Source organism: Rhinolophus sinicus, linkage group LG11, assembly GCF_036562045.2.
Source record: "Rhinolophus sinicus isolate RSC01 linkage group LG11, ASM3656204v1, whole genome shotgun sequence".
NCBI lineage: Eukaryota > Metazoa > Chordata > Mammalia > Chiroptera > Rhinolophidae > Rhinolophus > Rhinolophus sinicus.
The window spans coordinates 58,249,540-58,272,986 of NC_133760.1; the positions used below are offsets into that span (position 1 = coordinate 58,249,540).

The window sequence follows — 23,447 nt, forward strand, 5'->3', positions numbered from 1 at the left end:
CCAACCATCCATTTAGCCATTTATTCATTCATTCTTCCATTTCATGCGTCCCACAAATATTTATTGGATTCCTTCTTCCCTATGTGCTAGGAAGTGTCTTCATTCATTCAACAATCACCATACTTAACTTGCAGGGTTCAGGCACCTAGCATCTAGCAAGCTCAATAATTTGACATGTATTAAGGCCATAGCAATTGTGGCCTTACTCTGCAGTGGCAATGGCCATGGAGTAGCCGTAGAGATTGTGGACATCATACTGCTTGCCCCAGTGCTGCACGGCATCCATGCAGAGAGTCTTGCTGAACAGGTACCCATCCAGGACTCCTGGGACAAAAGAGGGATCAGGCAGTGAGCACTTAAGAGGCACGTCCCCTGCTCCTGGACTATCAGAGAACCTGAAGTGGTGGCTCCCTGGGCAAGCATTTATTGCGGCCCTCCTGTAAATGATCGTACAGCTTGCTCACTATCAGAGGGCTATATACACTTGGGGTAGTTTCTCTGCTATGTAAAGAAATGGTGGGGACTCGTACACCTTCTCCCACCTGGGCACTCAGGTGACCAGAGGCAGACATTTGGAAGCAAGAGGATCCAGTTAGACTTGACATTCAATCTGAATTCTTCAAACTGAGCTAAGTTAAGTGGTTCAAAAATAGAAATATTAGATGGAAGTGTACATTAATTCCTCACCCCTTCTCTCCATTGACCCGGTACGATAAAGGATGATTGCCCAATCTCATTTTCACTCATTGACTCTTTTTTGCTTCCACTGCACCACTCTGGCTCAGATCCTAATTATCTTTGGATTTTAACTATTGCAAAAGTTTCTTAATGGCTAATTGACTCCTGACCTATTGATTTTCTAATTCATACTGTGCGTTAATGCCAGATTAATATTTCCCAAACCATTTGACTACCATATTTCCCTCTTACTAAAACGTAAATAGCTTCTCTCACAAAAGAGTAAAGTGGGTACTGTTTGGCCTCCCATCCAAGTTCCTCAACATTTGATTTTTGACCCATCTGCCCCAATTCCCTGTTTTCTCACCAGACTGGAAATCTTCATAAGATGCTGTAATTCCAGCAGCTCATTCCTTTCTTAATCAAAAGACAATTTGTCTGTGAGCCCGTAACTTTCTTCAGACTACAACAAATGCTGGGATTTCGGGGCCACACTCTGAGAAACAGTTCTGGTCACATTTCAATCTGAGCTCACTTGGATCACATTCACTGACTTTGACTTTCAACTCCCAAGCCGTGGGTTCTGGCTCCCTTTCAACCTACGGTTCAGGTCTGTTCTTCATACTCTTGATCTCATCAGACTTGACGCTCATCTGAAGACCAAGCCTGGTAATCTGGTCTTTCTCTGGCCAGCTCTGACCTGCGGGGGTGCACTCTAGAGCAACATAGACTAACCACTAGCTTCTGGCTTCTGCACCACATCTTCTCTTTCTAGGACCTTCCTTTAGAAACAGCTCAGACTGTAGGTAAAAGAACTAGATTGCCCCCTTTTGAATTTATGCCTCATTTAGGGAAGCATGGAGTGTCTTGAGTTTCTTTCCTAGTTGTCTTTATATAGTACCCACATTCTCCTTTCCCTATGCACACGTACAGACAAACTCCCTTGCCAGGTTGTCCATCTCTATCCTTAGGAACTTAAAATACCAAGTATGCGATGCCACTTAGTCAGACGAACCAGCAAGACTTACTGGGTGTGAATGGAGGATAATTCAGACTGCTTGTAGAACATCCTGAAACTGAACCATCAACGAAGTTGGAGACTTCATTCATATCCTACAAGAGAAGGAGCAAAACTATTAAGAAAACATAACATGTCCCCTTACATTGTACTAATGGTGTCTTTTTTTCTTCTCCTTTTTGAGGAGTCAGAAAAATGATTCCAGATACTTCTTTTTTAGAGAGGCTCTTATGTACGAGGACAGAAAATAGATGTTCCTGTCTCCTCTATGCACTGAGAATCGTTCATGAAGAAGATTCTTAAAAACCCTTCAAAATCACATGTCTGTAATCACTGAAAATGAAAAATTTCCAAACACATTAGATGAAAAAATATTTTCAATTTATATGATTCCACATATATCAACTTATACATTCTCTATATATCCAAATATAGCTGTGAATACACACAAATATTTATACATATAAAAACATACATATAAGCAGAGAGAGTGAGAGTGAGCATGTGTCAACAGCTTTTAAGTGGGGCGTCCTAGCAAAAAAGTAGTGATGGTAGATGTTTTCAGTTAATATCATTTTAGAGGATTTTACTTTCCTAGTTTTAGCTCTCTGTATTGTTTGAATTTTCCACATTTCTGTCATAAATAGAAAACAGTTCAACTCTAGAGCCCCCTAAATTTTGCTAAACATTTGTTGCATTGCATGTGTTTTCATTTGACAATACGGAGACACTTGTCTTTATTGCAGTGATAGTTTTGCTCCCAAAGCACCTGGGTACTTTGGCTCTGATCAGTGTGTCTGACATGTCCACATGAAAGAGCCCTGAACTGGCAACTGGATGATTCATGTAACTTGTGACAATGTAAGGAGTATATGACCTATTTCTACGTCAGCTCACTCATTTGTAAAAGGAGTGCTGGACTGGGGAAAAAAAACAAAACAGATTACTTCCAACTATAATGATCTGGTTTTGATTCTATGCTACTTGTTTGTGTAAGATTATCTGAATAGTAAGAGGGAATTTGAATATCAAGAAGACAAAAAATCATGACTATGGAAGAAATACACAACTTTGACATAGGAAATGGAGACATTCAAATTGTTAAAGATTTTGCTTACTTTGGCTCAGTCATCAATTCAAATGGAGACTGCAGCCAAGAAATCAAGAGAAAGCTGATTCTCAGAAAGGCCACCAATGGAAGAATCAGGAAAGGTCATTAAGAGCACAGATGTGTCATTAGAGACCAAGGGTAAGATTACCCACACCCTCCTATTCCCAATTACTATGTACAGATGAGAAAGCTGGACAGTGAAGAAGGCTGGTAGGGAAAGATGGATTCATTTGAAGTACGGTGTTGGAGGAGAGCTCCACGGAGACCCTGGGCCACCAGGAAGACAAACGAGTGGGTCTTAGAGCAAATGAAGCCTGAACCATCTCTGGAGGCAAAACTGAGCAAACTGAAGCTGTCCTACCGCGGGCACCTCATGAGAAGGCAGGGTGCTCGGGGAACGACAGTGATGCTGGGTGAACAGAAGGCGGCAGGAAAGAGAAGACCGAACATGAGATGGACTGACACATACAGAAGCCACAGGCCTGAGGCTGCAGGAGCTGAGCAGGGCTGTGAGGACAGGACACGGTGGGCGTCACTCATTCGTAGGGTCCCTGGGACTCAGAGCCGACTCAGCGACATGAACACACACACAAGGTAGGGAATATTTCGCATTATTGCCATGCTAGCTTTCTTCTCCACCTCTTCCCCCAGTGCTGCATGATTCAATGACATAGACACACACAGTCTCAGTATGAGTCACCTAATAATCAAAATGCTAAGAACTCACAATCCAGATTCCATCGAACTTCACTTGATTGTAAAAAAGCTTAAATTCCTCTGCCCACCAAACAGCACACCTGGGGTTGGTGTAATCAGGAAACACAGTTTTTCCAGGCCAGACCTGCAGGAGAAAAAGAAAAACACCGATTGCAGTAAGCTGAATGAATACAGAGTAAAACAGGGTACTTTGCAAAGAAATGCCTAATATGATCATGGCAACCGAGGTGCCAGGCACAGGTCCTTTTCAGTTAGGGACGTGCCGAACCCCAAATACTCAGAATAAGTGTCAGGGGGAGTCAATCATCACTGGAGGAAAAACTAATTTTACAAAATTCGCTAAGTCTTTTTAATCAGCAGCTCTGGTTCTCCCTGTCCTCTCACTTTGTCTACTCCCAATTCGAGGAATGATAAATGATAGAGAGTAATGTATAAATTTCAACCGGTCCATTGCAAGCTGTGGGTTCTGATGGCCCATTCCTCTTCTCTATTCCTTTCCTATCCCCTTCCCACCAGACAGTATGTGCTCAGATCAGCAGAGGTATAAGAAGTGAACCAGCAGACAACACCTTCATGGAAACCAAGGGCAGATAAAGGTTTGAGAACTTGTCAGATACCACACAGAAACCGAGTGAGAAGAGGAATGAAATGGTTCCACTGGAAATGGTTCCATGGCGGTGACTGGTGCCATTTACCAGAGCAGTGTCAGTGAAGTGATGGGGGAGGAAAGTAGACTGCAGTCAGCTGACGGGAGGGGAGGAAGTGTTTATTCAGTGTGGAGGCTACTGATTAAAGGGACTTGACTATGGAAGGAATGTAAGAGCAAGGACGGCTGGGAAGTACTTGAGGATGAAAGAACAGGGCAAGTTTATCCCCGGCATACACTTGTATAAGGCATCTGAAAATATAAAACCAAACAATTACACACAAGCTGCCATAGCCCCTCCGCCACCCCCCGCCCCGTTAGTTTACCTCCCCAATGAGTGGAGTCACTCCATCTGGAGCATTCACCCATATCTTCATGTCTGAACCCCTGTCATACGGGCCGTAGGGATCACTTGGGGATGACGTGTTGGAGATAGCTGGGTCCTAAGAAGGGAAAAAAATACAATGAAGGACCTCGCTTTCAGCTACAGGCTCTGAAAGGAGACTGGAAATTGGGAGACGCAGGATGGGGAGAGGGGTGTAATGCCAAGGCAGAGCAAGTACCTGACTTTAGAGGGCAAGCACATACCACAATGATGACCAGTTTCTGTCCGTTATTGTGTAACTCCTCAGCAAACTCAGGAAAGCCTTTAAAATCTACTGGATTATAAGTGAAGTCCCTCCTCTTATCCATATAATCAATATCAGCGTGCTGAACGTCCTGAAAGAATACACGAGGTTCACAATTTAGCACCGAGGAATTTCCCTGGTAAGATGAGTCAGTCGTTACTCCTCACGATACACACTGCCTCTGTGCTGGGCTGTGCACAGGGTTCTCAATGGTCCCTGGCGTTAGAGGGCTTCTTTGCCAATGGTAATTTCAAAGTAAATGACCCACTGTTTTCCCCTGGAATCAGTGGGGGGCCTGACCCCACCCCTGGAATCAGGTGGACGGCAGTATCTTACCTGCTGCCTGGCCCCTGGCATTACAAACCAGTCTAACAAACGAACCACAGCAATTCCAACAACCTATTAAGGCTGTCTAAGACATGTCCATCCCCTAAATCCTACCCCCGCCACAAGATAAAGGGGGAAGGGGCTGTTCCCCACTTCTTCTCCCTCATTTTACTAACCCACATTTTGTTTTGTTGCTGCCCTGCTACGTCACGTCTTCTTTGATGATTAATCTTTCCTAATTTTACCGGTACGGAAATACTGGAGCCCAGAAGGAAGTGACTCTTGCTCTAGGACCTAGTTATCTGCCTCCAACAGAATGGGCTGGGAGAGGAGAGGGTAATTCCTGAGACTACTGGGCTTTTTCCCTTTGCATGTCTTAGAAAACCTCACTCCAGATTATACAACACACTTTATTCAAATTTAGACTAAGGATAGAATGATCTAAGTAAGCAAACAGTTAATTTTCTTTATCATCTCTCTGTCAGTGTGATTATGAAGGGCCTGACTAGCCCTCTAAAAAAATAAAAAATAGCCATTGAAAATATAAAAAATATTTTATTACGTGTATGTACCATATCCTTTTGCTCACTTAAAGTAGGGGAAGAAAAGCCTTGAGAAGTCAAATAAAAATGCATAATGTAAAATGTAGTTAATGCAGTGAGCATGAGAAAATTTTACTAATAAAATACGTGATTTTAGAAAAAAAGACAAAAACAGATTGCCTCCTAACCCCATCGTTGTGGTCTCTAAGTGTGATTTCCTACTAAAGAGAGACAGTTCCTTGAAGGAATGGCTGTCCCAACAGAAAAGTCTAGTGCTCTGAATATATAAACATCTTCTTATTGCATATTTAAAAAAGAAAAAACTCAGTGGGGAGAAAGTATAAACGGTAATTCTTATTCCCAATGGAAATCTTTTTTGGAGGATTTTTTTTTTAAAGTCCTTACATAAGGGAGCTGTGCAGCCCGGTTTCTCTCCACGACCTGTTTCAGTTTATCCAGGGATTCGTAGTCATAACGACTGAGATGAAATCCAAGTGCCCAATATGCGGGCATGGCTGGCCGTCCAATGAGCTGAAAGAAATAATGTGGAGGAAAAGTTAGAAATCCTTGATTTTTAATAAACTTTTTCTAAGCATGGGTTTGGGGCCACAGAAGATACTCCATTCCCCAACACACTATATTTTACTAATGTGAGAATGCTCATCTATTCTCCCAGGCCCTTTATACACCCCTGAAGGTTGGGTCAATTTGTAGTAGCAGATTTATAACAGCTCCTTCTAACAGCAGATTTTCAGGAGTCCCCCTTGCATATTAAACTTGCTTTTCTGAGTGCTATTTAGGATTTCCGCAGTTGTAGTCATGAATCATAGGTTTACCTCTAGATACTCTTGAACCACTTGCTCTGGAGTGTTTCCCAAGAACACGTAGAAGTCAAGAACGCCCCCGGTGGTGCGGTAGGTGATAGCTGGTGTGGGCTGGAGGGCGACGTCTTGAAAGATTGAAAAAATGAAGAAAGAAAAAGGAGAACTTATTCTAGGGGAATAATCACAAAGTTTTAGAGCAGAGCATGACCGCCATCTGGACGTGACTGAAGTGATCCCAACGCCTCAGATTTTTCATACAAAGGGACAAACTCTGAAGCTCCAAGTCCACCCTCACAGCCCACGAGAGTCACAGCATTGGTTCTGGGACAGATTTTGATACTTGGTGACTGGAGTGTCTTAATTCCTGTGTCAGGATCCAGACTCTCAGGAAAAAAGCAACCAGTTTCATGAGGGGGTTCCAGAAGCAGCCAAGGTGGCAGAGAAATTAATTTAAGCTAAGGATATGTGAGTTTCTGAAATCCCTTATGGGCCTAAAAGCAGAGCCTTCCAAAGGAACTCAGCTGCCATAAACCACCTCCCTGGACCCATTTTAATCTTCTCTGAGACAATACATTAGCATCACATCTGAACAGACATTGTACCGAGAATATCATAGCTATTCTCCTAAAAGCTCATTTATCTTTCCAAAAGTCATTTGCTTTCCCCTACGTGCCTTTAATCCCTCCCTCCTCCTCGAAGAAATCATTTGTTCACAAGTGCCTTTCTCCTCCTCCCATGTACCTATGAGGATGGTATATAAGCCCCAAATTCTAACCATTCCTTTGAGTTCCTCGTCACTGAGCCCTCGTGTGTATGCATGTCTCATGTATAAATAAACTCTGTCTTTCCTCCTGCTGACCTGTCTGTGGTCAGTTTGATTCACAGGCCCCCAAATACTGAACCTCAGAGGGTAGAGGAAGAATTTTTCTTCTTTGACATTCATGACTATAGAACGTGCTGTTCCCATCCTACGCCCCACCATCACTGCAGGAATATATCCCAACTAGACATACTGAGGTACTAGCCTCACTTAAAAAATGTCCAAGATTATAGTATACATTTAAAATCCCTCTACGCCCCAATCCCAGTTCTCAGAGGTGAAGCCTCCCTATGGCCTTGGTTTATAATTAGGGGTAAAAGGCCTCAGGATTTCTCGACATGGAAATCTGTGACCAGTCTCTGGTCACAGGTGCAGGTCACACAGAGTACCTAGGACCCCGTGACCTTTCCCTTTGAGCATGACTCGACTTCTTTTCTGGTTCCTTTCAACTACCTGAAACTGTACCATCCTTGTATTATCTCAGTCTGTCCTTAGATGCTTAAGATTCTGCTAGGTATCTAAGAGCCATCTTAGATCTCCTAGAGTGATTCTCAAACGATCTGTGGTGAAGGATCACAGCTTAGTTTTTAAATGTCCGATTCTTTGCAAACAGATACTGTTATAAAATAACACGAGAATTAATTACTAGAAAAGGGTTCATGCGTGTACTTGGATGCTATGGCAATGCTCACTCTCAATTTATATACTTATCTTACTGTAGACCTGCGACAGTTCATGAACCAACCACGGTCCGTGCTCTGAGTAGCATGGATCTACTCCCTTGACTCTCAACTGAGAAAGGGTAGGAATCAATACCTGTGCCCACCATCAACCCTGGGAGATTCTGATACATCTCCTCTTCCCCTGTGGTGACTGATTCATTGCCACTGGGATTTGTGGTGACTGATGCAAGCAGACAACAGTTGAGAATCATTGATCTAGTCTAAAACCTTCCAAAATGGGGAGGCTAGCTCCTTTCTAGACTTCTATGAGGATACACTGCTGGGTCTTAACCAATTGGATCTTACTCTGCATGACCCTGGCCACCCCACTTGACCTTGCTACGCTTGGAGTGTCTGAATGGAACATTCACTGCTCAGTTATAGCTCCCTGGTTAGGCCCAGCTACTGTCATCATTGGGCCCAGGGCAATTGGCTGTTTCCTACCCCTTTTCTGGATGAAAGTCTAAGGAAGGAGAAGAACAAATGGGTAGAAACTGCCTCAGTAGATTACAGAAAAGGGTTAGCTGTCTTCACTCTGTCATAGCAAATATTCCAATAGAGGCAACCAGATTCAGGAAAATCATACACTAGGAGAGAAACCCCTACTCATGGCTACCATGGGTCAACAGGTAACAAAGTAGAGATGGAATAGTCGGAGAACACATGAGGCCGAAAGCTACGGCTCAGCCATTCCTAAAGGGCTCCATTCCTTTTATCATCGTGCTGTACAAACGGGACTCAAAATTGCTGTGATGCGTTTTTTCATGAATATTCCTTTTGTCCTTTACCCATGGCATTGCTGTTCATTAGAAACACTCCAAACGACAATCCACTAGCATCTTCAAGGCACAGGAAGAATGTCTGTGCGCCATACAAGTTAGTTCCATCCTGCAGAAAGACAGTTAAAAACCACACATTTACATTCTAATCATCTACACTCTGCTTGGGCAGAAAGGACTTAGGAAATCAGTATGGATGTTGTCAATGATTGACAGGGAACACATGGGTTAAGAACACACAAATACATTTTAAAAATATAGGGTCTATATGTGGCTGATGTTAACCAAGTGAGTTAGTGTTCCCTTGTTGAATGAGCCAGCTATGGCCACTTATCTAGAAGGAATGTGAGAGCATATGTCTGTTGGGATGTGAGAGGACATGAATTTTGAAATTACAGTTTAGAAAAGCTCTCCTCTCGGAGTGGATTGTCTTAACCTGACCTAACCCAATTCGCAACTAGATGGAGCTGTACTTGAGATATCTGGTCTTCCCATCTTCCCAATAGTAGACTTCCGAACTTGAGCTGGTCTTCCAGACTTTAGAACAGGACAGTAGTTCTTAACCCAGGCTGCGTCCTAACCCATCCTGGGGATGGAAGCAAGCACTGACGGTTTCTTAAATTTGCCCAGGTGATTCCAACACGTAGTCATGTTTGAGAATCACTGCTCTAGGACAGCATTTCGCAAAATGTGGTCTGCATCTATATTACCTGGGAATCTTAGTTAAATGTGGATTCTAATTTAGTGATGGGAGAGAGAGCCGAGATCCCACATTTCTTACACAGTGGTGCCCACGCTGCACAATTCAAGTATCAAGGAACTGGGATTCCTTATTAAACAACCATCACCAGAAACTCCCAGGTGAGCTGCTGACTCAATGTCTTTTCTGTTTTTCTAGGTAGGCCAGGGATTAGATCTTATCTCTGTTTACTTATAAATTTTTTTTCCCCATTGGGGATTTGTTTTGCTTTTCTGAACCTCAGTTTGCTCATCTGTTAAGTGGGATAAATTATCCTTACTTTTTTTCAGAGTTCTTTTGGCAAATAGAGATAATGTACAAAAATCATCAAGAAATTATTCCTATGACCTTTTTACATCTAGCCACTAGCTCTGCAAAGGCAGGAAAGTTGCTGACCCAGACCTGTATTGCAGAGCCTAGAAAATACCTCTGCTTTGGGTTTTAGCAGTCAAAACAAAACAAAACAACAGTAACAACAACAGAACTCTATTCTGCCACTGTCCCCAAATTCTTCACACAAAGAATGATTAACACAGTAATTTAGTTGATATTTTATCCTATGTTGCTAACAAACCTGATCAGTTGGTGACTCATACAGGTCAACCTAAAAGATGGAGATTATAACAAATATTGTGTAGAGTCAATATTAGTAATGGCTTCTCCAGAACCAGTTAGTTCAAAAGGAAGGTAGGATGAAAAGTAGTTGACATTTATTGAGCACTTTCTATGTGGCACCCACTCCTCTCGAGACTCTATACATATCGATTCATTTCATTCCCATCATGACTCTATGAGGCGAGTATACTGCCCCATTGTATAGAGGGGGAACTGAAGACACAGAGAGAGGTACCCTGCCCAGAACCCCGTAACTGGTGAGTAGCAGTGCTAGAATTCAGGCGCAGACACCGCCGCCCCAGAATCTTACTCTTAACCATGATACTGTACTGCTAGGACTGACCTTCTAGAATGAGACTATGACAGTCAGCAGAGAGGGGCCCTTCTGAAAACTTACCCCATTGGGGGTTGTGTCCCTGGCAAATATGGGCCAGGTCTTCCAGTTCATATCATGGCGGTACTGGCGGTGCACGTGTTCTCCCAGACCGTACACGTTAGCACTCGGCAGTCGCATGGAGAGCTGCAGGAACTGATCGGCAAACAGGAGGGGCCCAATGCTTGTATCCAACCTAGACACAGGCGGAAGACACAAGGACAAGAGGGCAAGGGGGTGGTGGAACACAACCGCTTAGAAAAGTGGCCTTTCAATGTCAAGGACTCGATATTCCCTATTTAATTGGCCCTGTTTGCCCTCCTGGGACATTTCTCCATGGACACCAAGAGATCAAGAGTTCTTGAAGATGGGTGCATTATAGGAGATGTTCCATAAATAGTTACTGGTGGGTCCGTGGTTAGATGAATGGAGGAAGGAAAGGGGGAAATAAAGCAGAGAAAATGATCAAACAGAAGAGAAAAAGAGAAAAAAGCCACAGCCCAGTGTCTGGTCTATAATAAATGCTTAGTAATAACAAAACAAAAAAAAGAATAACAAGGCAGAAAGGCAGAAAAAAGGCATCCATTTGGAAGTGCAGAGTCTGGTCACCAACCTTCAGGAATACTGCTGAGACACACCCTTTGCCAGGCTTGCAAACCTCCCTCCCCTTCCACTCTCGTCCCCAGATAGGGGTTTTCAAACTTACAGGACACGAGTGTTGCCTCTTCTCTTCACTTTGATGCTAAATGGCTGTGGGGAAACCTCAACTTCATAGGTCAAGGGAGAAGCAGCATTTCCTTTGAAGGATTGGACATGCTCATGGGGCACTTCGTACCTGACTTTGTTTGGGTCAGTTAACTGTGCAGAGAGATGAAGGGAAAGCAAGCTGACATGACAATGTCTCTGTTTTTCCACAACAGAAGCGTTCCCACCACCACCAGTGTTTCCCAGGGACTCGTGGTTTTGCAACACGGGTGTTGATCCAAGTGGCATTATGTCTAAGGGACACGTATGTGCACATTACATTACCAAGCTCAGAGGCTGAACGCTTGGGCATACGTTAGTCTGTAGGTAGAAATATACACTCCAAGTCTGCAGAGATGGATTATCTCTAGAATTTTCAAAGCTGTAATAATTCTCTGTTCCCCTCTCTACTACATTTCACCTGGTGCTAAGGGCAAACAAATGAAAGTCAAAACTCACCAGTCAACTCTATAACATCTATTTAGGAAGTTATCACACTGAAGGAAGGCTATAGGTACCTTCAACATACATGTGCTACTGAGAATAATGGCAGTTGAGAAAAATATTAATACCTCCATTAGCAAAATGCTCTATTTTGTAGTAACCACAGTTATCAGGTAGGGAACAAGAACCTCTTAAGAATGATTTGAAAAAAAGAAACGAACTGCAACCTTAAAGTGGAAACGATTGGATGTCTGGTATTCCGCTGTGAGAAGGACGTTGTCCACATCATTTCCAAATAGGGATGGAGACGGCAACCTTTTCAACTGGGCTGTGAATCCTAACAGAGAGGGGAAAAGTTTAGGTAGCCGGCTGTGTGCATTTGCAAATAACAGCCACATAAAAATTACGCTTTAGGTTAAAGGAGCTGGTGAAAAGCCTTAATTTCCCCAAAGAAGGTTTTAGGTAAGACACATGCCCATCATGTATGCGTATTATCTTGGGCCAGAATCTGAAGCCGGGCATTGTCATGATCTTATCCAAAAACCATGCCTTCTTCTATAAAATCTGAGTGGAAACTGCCCCCAAAAGGCCAAACTCTCATTCCCCTGGCCCATCAGTCATTCTGTGTTAATTACATACCCTTTACACTCTCGGCCCTCAGTTTGTGTATGTACGTTATTCCTTCCCGATTATTTTCTTGTTACATTACAGGTGACCATAGACATCCATGCCCTCTGCCTAGTTAGGTAAGGCACGTAGAGAGTCAAGACCTTAGAAAAGCCCATCGGGCCAAAAGCCTCTAGAGAGCACGTGTCTTCCTTTATGCTAAGAGCCTCCCCAGAACAGCCACCTTCTGTTATCCCCCTGCGTGTTCACTTTTATGCTTTACGTTTTAGGGTGAAAGGAAGACAGGGAAGCAGAGCAGATGTTTAGTCCATGCACACTGACATTGACACGCTAACTTTTACAAAATGTTTAAAAATTGGAATTGTTCCATATCATTAAAATCGCATTATATTAGAGTTGTAAGTAGTCTCAGAGGTTACCGAGTTCAAATCCCTCCCTTTAAAAGCTAAGAACTTAGGGACCAAAGAACTCATGATATCTGCACAATGTTATGAAGATACAGTAAAGGTAGAGCCAGGAATAGACCATGTCTCTAAACTCCCAGGACAGTCATTTTTTTTCCCTTGATGGCAAAATAGATTCTAGTCCATGCTTAAGAGCGGTGCCACCCTCCGCCATGTGCAGGAACGGTGCCACCCTCTGCCACACACAGGAGCGGTGCCACCCTCTGCCACACACAGGAGTGGTGCCACCCTCTGCCACACACAGGAGCGGTGCCACCCTCTGCCACACACAGGAGCGGTGCCACCCTCCCCACGTGCAGGAGCGTGGCCGTGCAGAGCAAACTCGGCATGCCACGCTGACTGGCCTCTGGAGCAAACCCAGCCAACCGCAGCGGGTCCGGAGCTCGTGCCTCATGGTCTGGCTTACCTGCCCTGGTGTTGACGAGGTTGCCCTCCACTTGATAGCCATGACTCTTGGAATAGTAGCACCAGGGCACGCTTATGGTCCCCTGAGGTTTCCAGCAGCAGCCACGCTGATCGCATGTGGCCTGAAATGAGAGATTCACCAAGGTAACTCCAGTTCTTGGCAGAACACTGTCATTTATAAATATAAGTTGAGGCTGTGGTATCTCTCCTTCACCACATTTTACAAACAAGGGGACTGATACCTAGAGAAGCTGTGCTATGTCCCAGTCAATGCAGAATTTCTGCTCCAGACTAACTGTTGTGGCAACGTCCTCCCTGTTGTTGTTACTATGTAACAATGTGGGGATCACAAGAAGGCCCACATCTGTCAGCGCAGAAAAACTGATACGTTTATTTAAGTATTCTGAACTACAATATAGTTATACCACCAGTAACCCCAAATTACAAACGGAGCTTCATTTATATTGGTTTGGGCTTTAAAAAAAAAAAGAAAGAAAAGAAAGGACTTTGCCATCAACTTTATTCAGAAACTTTGAAATCAAAATCAATTTTACCTTGACTTTTAAATGTGTATATTACCCATGTGTGTGTTATGTATATGTGACATATACCGGGGGTGCCAAAAAAATGTATATAAGGGGACACTTTGGCCAATGTTGCTCAAGCAGTAGTTCGCCATTATCAGAAGTGTCTGGACGCTGATGGGAACCACTTTGAGCACCTCTTGTAATTGCAGACGTCAAACGTGACTTGTATTCATCTTTTGTTATCGGCATATATGGAGTATTACAATTTTAACACAGTTTTCCTTTCTTAAAATGTGTGTACATTTTTTTGGCACCCTCTGTATGTATATGTCTCCCAACTCCTCCCAAGGCAGAAATTCTTCCTTGAAACCCAAATAGATTCCAATTGTTATTTAAGGAAGGTGCCTGCTTTACACCACAATTAGTGACAGAAGCAAGTGTAGATTAAAATGAATACAATCCCTTTCTCACCTTAACTAACTTGGGAGAACCAACCAGGTTAAATACAAAAAAGTATAAAGCAAGATCTCCTGAGGGTGGCGGGACCTGCTGACATGTAACTATTAGGTTGGTGCAAAAGTAATTGCGGTTTTTGCAATTATTTTTAACCTCTTAAACCACAATTACTTTTGCAGCAACCTAGTAATAGAACGTGGCAAAAATAATGGATCGTGTTAGATCACAGAACCATGGCGTCTCGGTCTCACTGGCTCTTTTACTGGCTCTGTGGCAGCCTCACTGTGGGAGAAGCGCGATGCCACATTGTGGGTGGACCCACATGGCAAGGAACTGAGGGACGTCCCTGGCCAACAGCAAGCAAGGAACTGAGGTCCTCACTCCAACAAGCCTTAGGAGCCAAATCCTGCCTACAGTCACACGGATGAGCTTGAACAGGGTCACCCCACAATCCCAGCAGACACCCTGACTGCAGTCTTCTGAAAGACTCTGAGTCAAAAGCACCCCGCTAAACAAAGGCCAGACTTCTGACCACAATGACACTGAGAATATAATGTTCGTTGTAAGCCATCGAGTCTTGGGATAATTTGTCACATAGCAATAGGTAACTAACATCCCGCTACATTGTTTAACAGGCGAAGAACCTGAGGCTCCCAGAGGGAAAGGTTCACAGAGGTTACATAGTTAGCTACTGAGGAGGCTGCGACCCAAATGTCCTTCTCTTGCTATCTGTTGCCTTTTTTCTAGAATCTGGGTTGAGTACCTGCTGAGCACGTTTTCAGGAGGCTATGGCTTGGATATAGGAACAATTAAATTTAATCAAATAGTAATTTGTATGTTAACAGCCAATATTAAGGATGGAAAAACTACGAGTATGTCCCTCTGTGGTTTTTATTGCTATGGGATCAGCTGTTACTGTGAACTCAACTTCAATCAGTAGTTTTTGTTGTTTCCTTTCATAACCCCCTCAGATGAAACTTCAGTGTAACAGGAAAAGAGAAACTTGATGGAAAGGGTGTTAAACAAAACGATTTTTGTATACTCCCCAGAGCTTAGTAATTTCTTCGTTGAACTAGAAAGGGCAAAGACCAAAGAGCATCCAAAGTAGTGAGAAAAGAGAATAGTCTGTGTTGACCCACTCGAATATACCAGTTCCCGGAATATACTGGTTCCCGTTGTGTAGCTAAGCAGTTATGAAGAGAAGTGGGAAGAGGAGCAGAGCACAGCGCTCATAAACAAGAGAGGAAACAGTATGTAAAACCGAGGAAAACACCTGTAGAAAAAAGCTATAAAACATGATGACGACCTGAACTGAAGGAACACAAAAAGAAGTAAACCCAAGACACAAAAATGCCCCTGTTTGTTGGACATCAGAATTAAAATTTAAGAGAAAATTGAAAACTTAAGAAAAAAAAAATATATATATATATATATATGAGGGTGGGGGTAGGAAGCAGTACATAAAAAAACAGAACAAATGGAAAACACAAAATGAGACCGTAGAAAAAAATCTTCCATGTCAATCAGCCCATGTTCTACCTACTAATTTAAAAGATAAAGATAGATTGCATTTAAAGAAAGAAATTCAGCTAAAGTTACTTATTGGAGGCACACCTAAAATTTAAGCTCACAAAAGCACTAAGAGTAGAAAGGAGTAAAACAGACGTGAGAAGAATGCTAACCAAAGGGTAGTGTAACTCTCTATAGTAATATCAGACAAACAGACCTTAAGTAAAAATTCATTATTAACGAAACATCGAGTCACTACATGCTGAAAAAGGTTCAATTCACAAGGAAGATATGACATCTCAAACTTGACATGTGACTAATAATAAAGACTCAAAATTTTTACAGAAATTTTTAAAGAATCAAAAGGTAAAATTGAAAAAGATAGTAGACATAATGGCATATATTTAAAGAGAGCTCCCTCGGTAATTGATAGGAAAAGCAGACAACAAATAAAGATATTTTACTTTCTATATATGATGTAGAAACATCATAGATATATACAGGCACCCACAGAAAGAGAAGGACTGAAATGAACTCAGAGATGGAAAGCAGATCCTGAAGATATTGTTTAAGACCTAATAAAGCTCACACGACCCAAGTCCTATTCTCCTCCAAACCCAATGCTTCTTAACATACAAGAGAGAAGAAACAGACTTAGGACGCATTAGTGCTCCAGGTGGGCTTCTGAGCAGCTGGTTTCCTAGCACACTACGACCAGGGCAGTAAAGGGGTGTGGGTCAGCTTGCTGCAAACCCAGTGTGTCAAACATCCTGTTTGGGTAGACACAGCTAGACCACAACTTCCCGTTCCCATGGACGGACAAAGCAGCATATGAATGGCTGTGTATCTTTGGGCTCCAATCTACATTCCAGGCCTACACATTACCTTCTTCTCTCTGGCACCCACCCTAGATCTTGGCCATTTGGGACCTTTCAATGTCATGTATGTGCCCCACAAGGTCCTCTTCTGTCATTTAGTCTACATTCTCTCTTCTGTCTTGAAATCACTTATTTGGAAACAGGATTGTTGCAAATGTAATTAGTTAAGATCATACTGGAGCAGGATGGGCCTTTAATCCAACAAGACTGGTATCCTTTAAAAATGGGAGAGAGAGAGAGAGAGAAAGAGAGAGAGAGAGAGAGAGAGAGAGAGAGAGAGAGAGACAACTCCACGTGAAGATGAAGGCAGACATTACAGTGATGCAGCTATAAGCCAAAGAACACTGAGGACTGACAACCATCACCAGAAGCTCGGAGAGAGGCCTGGAACAGATTCTTCCTCAGAGCCCTCAAAAGCAACCAACCCTTCCAACACCTTGATTTTGGACTTTTTGCCTCTAGAAGTGTGAGAGAAAAAAATAGAAAAAAAAATGTCTTTTGGTATTAGGATCTTTAGACAAACCAAAACAGCAACGCTCAAGCACATCACAGAGGAGTCCAGCCTAGTAAAGATAGGGAGACTACAGAGGAGGTGTGAGAGTGTCACGTGCGCACGTGTCAGCTGCAGCAAGCACACTTTGTGTGTCAGACACACATCTCCCATTCCTGTCAGTGCCCTTCACTCAGAAGGCTGCAGCATTTTGTTTTCATTCATTCTGAGTGTGGAAAGTGACTGATACAGTCAGTGCAATGTATTTTATAATCATAATATTCAGCTGGACTTCAGCTGAGGAGCAAGAAACAGTGCCCTAAAGTAACTACCAGATGCCTGCACTATCTTCAATCTGGTATTTATTACCTTCTCCCTTCCAAGCAGGGCTCTTGAAACTTTGTACTTATTTTAAATAATGTTTTACGCATGTATTTTCGATCCTAGATAACCTTTTGGAATTATAAAAGGACAGAGAGAGACAGAGAGAGGGCAAGAAACAGAGGTAATAACAGAGTCAGAGAACTAGTAACCAAGTAGTGTTGCCAGATAGACGACAAATCCATTTTTGTGTAAGTCCCAAGTCTTGCATGAAACTCAAATTTAACTGGGCAGCCCACACTTTTATTTGCCAAATCTGTCAACCCAAAAGAATGTTCCAGCCCTTCCTCTCGCAAAGCTGTACCGTCATACAAGCATGGGTACAGAATTACTTTGCCAGAGCCTCCAATAGCTGCAATGACCACAACTCTCTAGGAGTTTCAAACAGAAAACAAAAGCAAACAACCATCCAACAGCACAAACTCTTCAATGAAAAGCAAGATCCGTAACTCAAACCTTTGTAGGCGGCTGGTCAGGGATGCAGTTTATCCGCTCCGATTCATTCAGCACTGGGCACTCAGTGGAATCAGGAATTGTCCCCAGATCTGGATCGTCCCAAAAGCAAACATAAAACGACCATCAGACACTTTTCATGTCACGGGCATTTAATAATCTCCAGTCTCCATACCTGTGACCATACAAACTCCACTACCGACCCGGCTTCACTCTGACGTCCCTGAAATCTATGCACTCACTTTATCAACCCCACTTCATTCTCGCTGACTGTATTTCTTTACCTCTACCTGTCCTGCATCGTCTCCTTCTGCCACCAAGGCCCTGCCCGCTGAGACACTGCAGACAAGCAGTGTGACCCCACCATTAGATGGAAGCTCACCACGGCAGAAACCAGGGCTACCTTGTCTAGTCCAGGGGTCAGCAAACTGTGGCCTGTGGACCAAATCAGGTCACAGCCTGATTTTTAAATAAAGTACTGTGTTTCCCTGAAAATAAGACCTAACCGGAAAATAAGCCCTAGCATGATTTTTCAGGAGTACATCCCCTGAACCTAAGCTCTAATGCATCTTTTGGAGCAAAACTTAATATAAGACCCGGTCTTATTTTCGGAGAAACACGGTATTGGTGGGACAGAGCCACACCCAGTTTTTCATGTATTGTCTACAGCTGCTTTTGCGCTCCACTGGTGGAATTTATGACAGAGACCGTATGGCCCACAAAATCTGAAGTATCAAGAGTCTGCCCCTTTCCAGCAAAGTCTGCAGACTCCACTCTGGGCCTTTCCTTTCACCCCAGCAACTGGTTCATGACAGGTTTACACACGGACCCTGTCACAGTCTATTGCTGTCTTGAATGTCACCCCGCTAATCACAGGAACCTCCATTCCACTTGCTCAGGCAAGGGGCAGTCCCTCAACAAGGACCAGTTCTGAGTGGCGACATTCTTATGTAAATAGAAAGCCTCATATCACAAACAAATGTAAAGGGGGCCCACTGTCAATAACAATAATAATGAATGCAGCCCAAGCAGCCATGCCAGAGGACCTGCCTTGCACGCCTTAGGCCTCAGATCTTTGGAATGTTAAAACAGGACAAAATAACCTTTGGGCTGGGTCTAAAGAAACATCGTGTGGCCCCAGGAATGTTTGCAAAGGTAACAGAGAACAGTTATTATGATTATTGGACTGATGACTGAAAGTGGAAAACATTGTTTAAAATTAACATCGCTATGGTACCTGCATCAGGAAAAATGCCTTCCTTCTATAAATGTAATCGTTCTCCTTCCCTTTCTCATAAATACCCATTGACTTTGTCTCCTAATCAGAATATTATTGGACTTCGACCTGAATCGCTGATTCCAGAATAGCTATTCTAATTGATATGAAATAAACGCTTTTGGAATCTCACTTAGAAAGGTTTTTTTGTTTTTGGTTTTTTTTTAGATTAATACCACTAGTTTAGAAATTGGCAGCTAGAATCTGCCCAAGGACGTTGATTCAGATTTAAAAATCAGTAAAATTGAAAAGATACATTTATTGCATCCTAATATAAGGAAGTGAGATTTCTTTAAGGCACTCAGCAATAAATTAATAACATTCAGACAAAACGGTGAGGCTTTTAGAGTTTCTAATTCAAAAATGGTGGATTAAAAGAACTCCCTATTTGCAGCAGTTTCTGCATAAGGATTTCAGTTCCATCTTCAGAATCATAGAATTGTAAGACTTGAACAAACTTTGATGTTATTTAATCTAACTTCCCACAACAGTAGAATTGCTGGAACTGGGGATGAGGACAAAGAAGGTTTCCTCTAGAGGAACCTTCATTGTCTGGTTCGTCTAGGAAGCTGTTTCGAGGTAAAGCAGATAAGAAATCATGGATAACTGAGCACGATCCAGCCCCTCTTTTAGAATAAAACAGTTCGATGAACTTTAGTAAAATAACTCTGGCAGTTGTTATGTTTTTAAAGAACCAAACCTTGGCCTAAAATACTTTAATTGATTACATGTTTATGTGATTGCCTTTCATATATTATTGTTAACAAAACTAGGAGTAGTCGATAAAATTTGGCCAACACATAGTGTGTAAATCGTGCAACCCTGCACTGCACTAGTTGGGAAATGAAAAGTGTCAGAATTTAGGCCTACAATGAATACCTACCAAGCTGCCAGTTTTAGTTAGGTGCGTCCAACACACATAAAACCTACACACACACACACACACACACACACACACACACACACACACACACTCACAGCAAAGAATGGGAAGCATCACCTCCCTGCCATGGATGATGAGGGTTTTGCTCTGATAAGAGCAATCTATGGAGGGAGAATACCCGAGTTCCTTGTTACCTTTAGATTCCAAAGACTCTTTGGCTGAAAGCACAAAGAGAGGAATAGTGATGATAAACACAGCCAGCAGAAGAGCACTGAGCATAAGCTCCAAACTAGTGAAATCTTTCAGCTTCTTTCTTGCCATCTATAAAAAAGAGGAAACAATTAATTATAGATTTGAAAATGATTTTAAGTCTTCTACGTGTATTTAATATATAGTTAGTATGTTTTTAATGGAAAAGGTCAAATGTATACCAAATAGAATAAATAACATGGCAAATTCCACATATCCATCATCTAGAATAAAAAATTATCAACTCCTTGCTAATCTCATTTTGTTGTTATTCCTACTCACTTTTCTCCCTAATCTTGCATTATTTTGAAGGAAATCTCACATTTCCTTCATATCTTTTCCTTCAGATCTTTTAATCTGAAACTGTTGAAGTATATTTCATTGAAAAATAAAAAAAAATCACAGAAGACAAGCAAAATAATATCATCACACCTAAAATATTTTAAAAACAATTCCTTACTCATCAAATACCGCTAGTCAAGGTTGAAACGTCCATCATTGTCTGATAGTTTTTAGAGTTTGTTTGTTCTACTCAAAAGGATGAAAGATTTATGTTATATTTGGCATGTCTCTAAGTCTTTTTTAGTCAGTGCGGTTTGGTCTGTAGATTTCCCCACAATTTGTATTTTATCGATTGTATCCCCTGCATGCTAACATGTTTCTCTAACTTTGTGTTTCCTGTAAATTATTAGATCTAGAGTTTTGACAAGGCACAGTTTGTTTTGCTTTTGCTTGTTTGTTTGTTTGTTTTCAAGATTGGTGCATAAATGGCATAGCATCTAGCATCTTCCAGTAGGAGACACATAAAATCTAGCAGATTCTCCCCTTTTCATGTTAGCAACCATTGATGAACATTTCTTAGATCCATTATTTCATTAGGAGTTGTGACATAGCGATGCCGTCATTCTATAATTCTTCATTTATTGGATGCAGTATTCCTGTAGAGAGAAATTGCCCTCATCTAGCATTTGGTTCACAAAGGTACCGTTTATGTAGGAAAGGCAGAATAAATGTTTCTCTTTATTTACTGGTTTGCAAAATCAGGATTTCTTCCTTGGCATCCTCCAAAGGGGGACCACTGAGATAGGTTTTCGCCCAAGATCTTTACAAACACGCAGATTTCAACACATGTTATCTGCATTAATCCTTTGATATAATAATTACTATTTAATTATTTACTATGAATGCTCATGGTGTCTCGTCTTTACCCAGTGGGAGTCTCTCCAAGTTGGTTCCCAGTAGCCTTTGACAGTTTCCTTGCTTTCTGGGATGACACAGTAACCTAGGCTCATGTATATTTCCTGCCCTCAAGTCACCAACCAAACACTTCTGAGGATGTTCTTTTTAGTGGGAAGAGTATTTAGAACCCGTAATTTGGAGGAGAGCCAGTGACGTTTAACCTAGAATTCTAGAACTGAAGAGACCTTATGGATTATCTTGACCCGCGGCTACCTTTGGAGTCCCCAAGGAGTCCTTGAGCATTTTCACTTTCACAGACAAACAGAAATGACACATGCACCTCTGTTAGACCTGTCATGAATCCTGGCTAAGGATAAGACTCTGTCAGAAGTTTAAATGAGATGTTCAGCACGTACCCCTTGCCCCAACCTCCTTAGTCAGAATCTCTACGGTTGAGGTCTGGACATCTGATCTCTTTCTAAAGCTCCATGGATGATTCAGATACGCAACCATGTTTCAGAAATGGTAAACCTATCATAGGCTTACAAGTTATAATGGACATGCTTTATTAAGCAAAAATATTAAGACATCGTGTCCATGAAGTTAAAAAATAAAAGTGGAACCAGTGGTTAGCCTAGCCTCTTCTTTTTATAGGTGAGGTGCCTTGCTCAAAGTCTATCCGTCGTCAGGGACTAGCACCCAAATTGTCCATCCCGGTGAATGTGGTTTTCTTTGGCTGCTACATCTATCCTGGCACTAGAGATCTGGGTGGGCACCACATGTATGGAGTACGCTGGAGCCCACCCCAGCCTCAGTCTTCAACAGCTTGCCTCAACCTATTCCTGCCACCTTCTTCCAACCTGCTCTCCTTCTCCTAGCAAGTTGTTTCTTTCCTTACCTCCTCCATCAGAGTTGCTTCAAGGCACTGCATCCCTGATGAGGAAGGACTTGAAACATATCAGCTGACTGCCGTAAGCTGCCTTGGGATTGAATGTCTGCCTCCTGGATCCATCGAACTTTCGGGACCTCCTACCACAGAACTTTCCATCCCAGTAGGGTTCTCCCTCCATAGAACCTGATGGAACATCTTGTGATGCCCCCTCCTGTGCTCCCTGCCAAACAAACTATAGAATCTCTGCAATGCATTGGGAATCCTGTGTGCTCTTGAAGCACAGAACACGGAAATTGAACACATGAAGCTCATCTGGTTGGGATTTAAATTTAGACAGCATTTTGAGTCAAAGAGTGGGTCTTAAAGAAAGAGTCATGAAGTTCAAAACCTCAAAATATTATATTCAAAGATCCACCATAAGTTGGGCTTTAAAGTGTCTTCTCATCAGTGAGGAAAGATTAGGCAAAGTCATGCACGCTCACTCAACCTCTCCACGGTATGGGAGGTCGCAGGGAAAGCTGAGGTCAACTAGACTGCTCGGGGCGATGAACTTTCATACCACTTGTGTCCATATGGAGCATAGACATGTAGCAACGGTTCAAGTCAAGAAATAAAGTGCCACATTCCTAAGTATTCCTGACTCCTGTGGTCGACACAGAAACCAGGCTTTAAGAGAGGAAGAACTGACAGCCATTAACGCAGGGATCACTGGGATTGTCAGACTCACGCAGGCCTCTGCACAAACTCCCTTAGTCATTGGCCAGGAAAGCACAGACCACACTGAAGGTTTGTTCCTGACACTGAGTTAAGCACCACACACAAACTCAAGCGAGGACTGTGCCTCACATGCAGTCCTTTCCAGACACCCTCAGCGCCTTTATTTCAGGACTTCGTCTTTTGTTAGGGACAATTCTGATTCTGGAATGAGTGGTGGCATGACCCTCCATCGGTAGCAAGTAACATTACTCATATCTTGCCCTTCCCATGGTTTCCCCAGACATCACTGCCTTTAGCCCCTCTTTCCTCTGACCCCACTACTGTCCTTTATAA

General features: G+C 42.6%; 1 protein-coding gene across 1 annotated transcript in view; it reads right to left on the reverse strand.

Annotated features, from left to right (window-relative positions):
* The window catches only part of MGAM (maltase-glucoamylase), a 69,138-nt gene that overhangs the window by 40,400 nt on the left and 5,291 nt on the right, over positions 1 to 23,447 (reverse strand). The window contains exons 2-15 of the mRNA XM_074315260.1: positions 20,272 to 20,398; positions 17,922 to 18,010; positions 13,226 to 13,346; positions 11,956 to 12,065; positions 11,247 to 11,398; positions 10,565 to 10,736; positions 8,823 to 8,922; positions 6,505 to 6,617; positions 6,074 to 6,199; positions 4,759 to 4,890; positions 4,497 to 4,613; positions 3,535 to 3,648; positions 1,707 to 1,791; positions 207 to 324 (exon numbers count right to left, since the gene is read on the reverse strand). Coding sequence (XP_074171361.1) covers positions 207 to 324; positions 1,707 to 1,791; positions 3,535 to 3,648; positions 4,497 to 4,613; positions 4,759 to 4,890; positions 6,074 to 6,199; positions 6,505 to 6,617; positions 8,823 to 8,922; positions 10,565 to 10,736; positions 11,247 to 11,398; positions 11,956 to 12,065; positions 13,226 to 13,346; positions 17,922 to 18,010; positions 20,272 to 20,398 — 1,676 coding nt within the window. The remainder of the gene's footprint in view (positions 1 to 206; positions 325 to 1,706; positions 1,792 to 3,534; positions 3,649 to 4,496; positions 4,614 to 4,758; positions 4,891 to 6,073; positions 6,200 to 6,504; positions 6,618 to 8,822; positions 8,923 to 10,564; positions 10,737 to 11,246; positions 11,399 to 11,955; positions 12,066 to 13,225; positions 13,347 to 17,921; positions 18,011 to 20,271; positions 20,399 to 23,447) is intronic.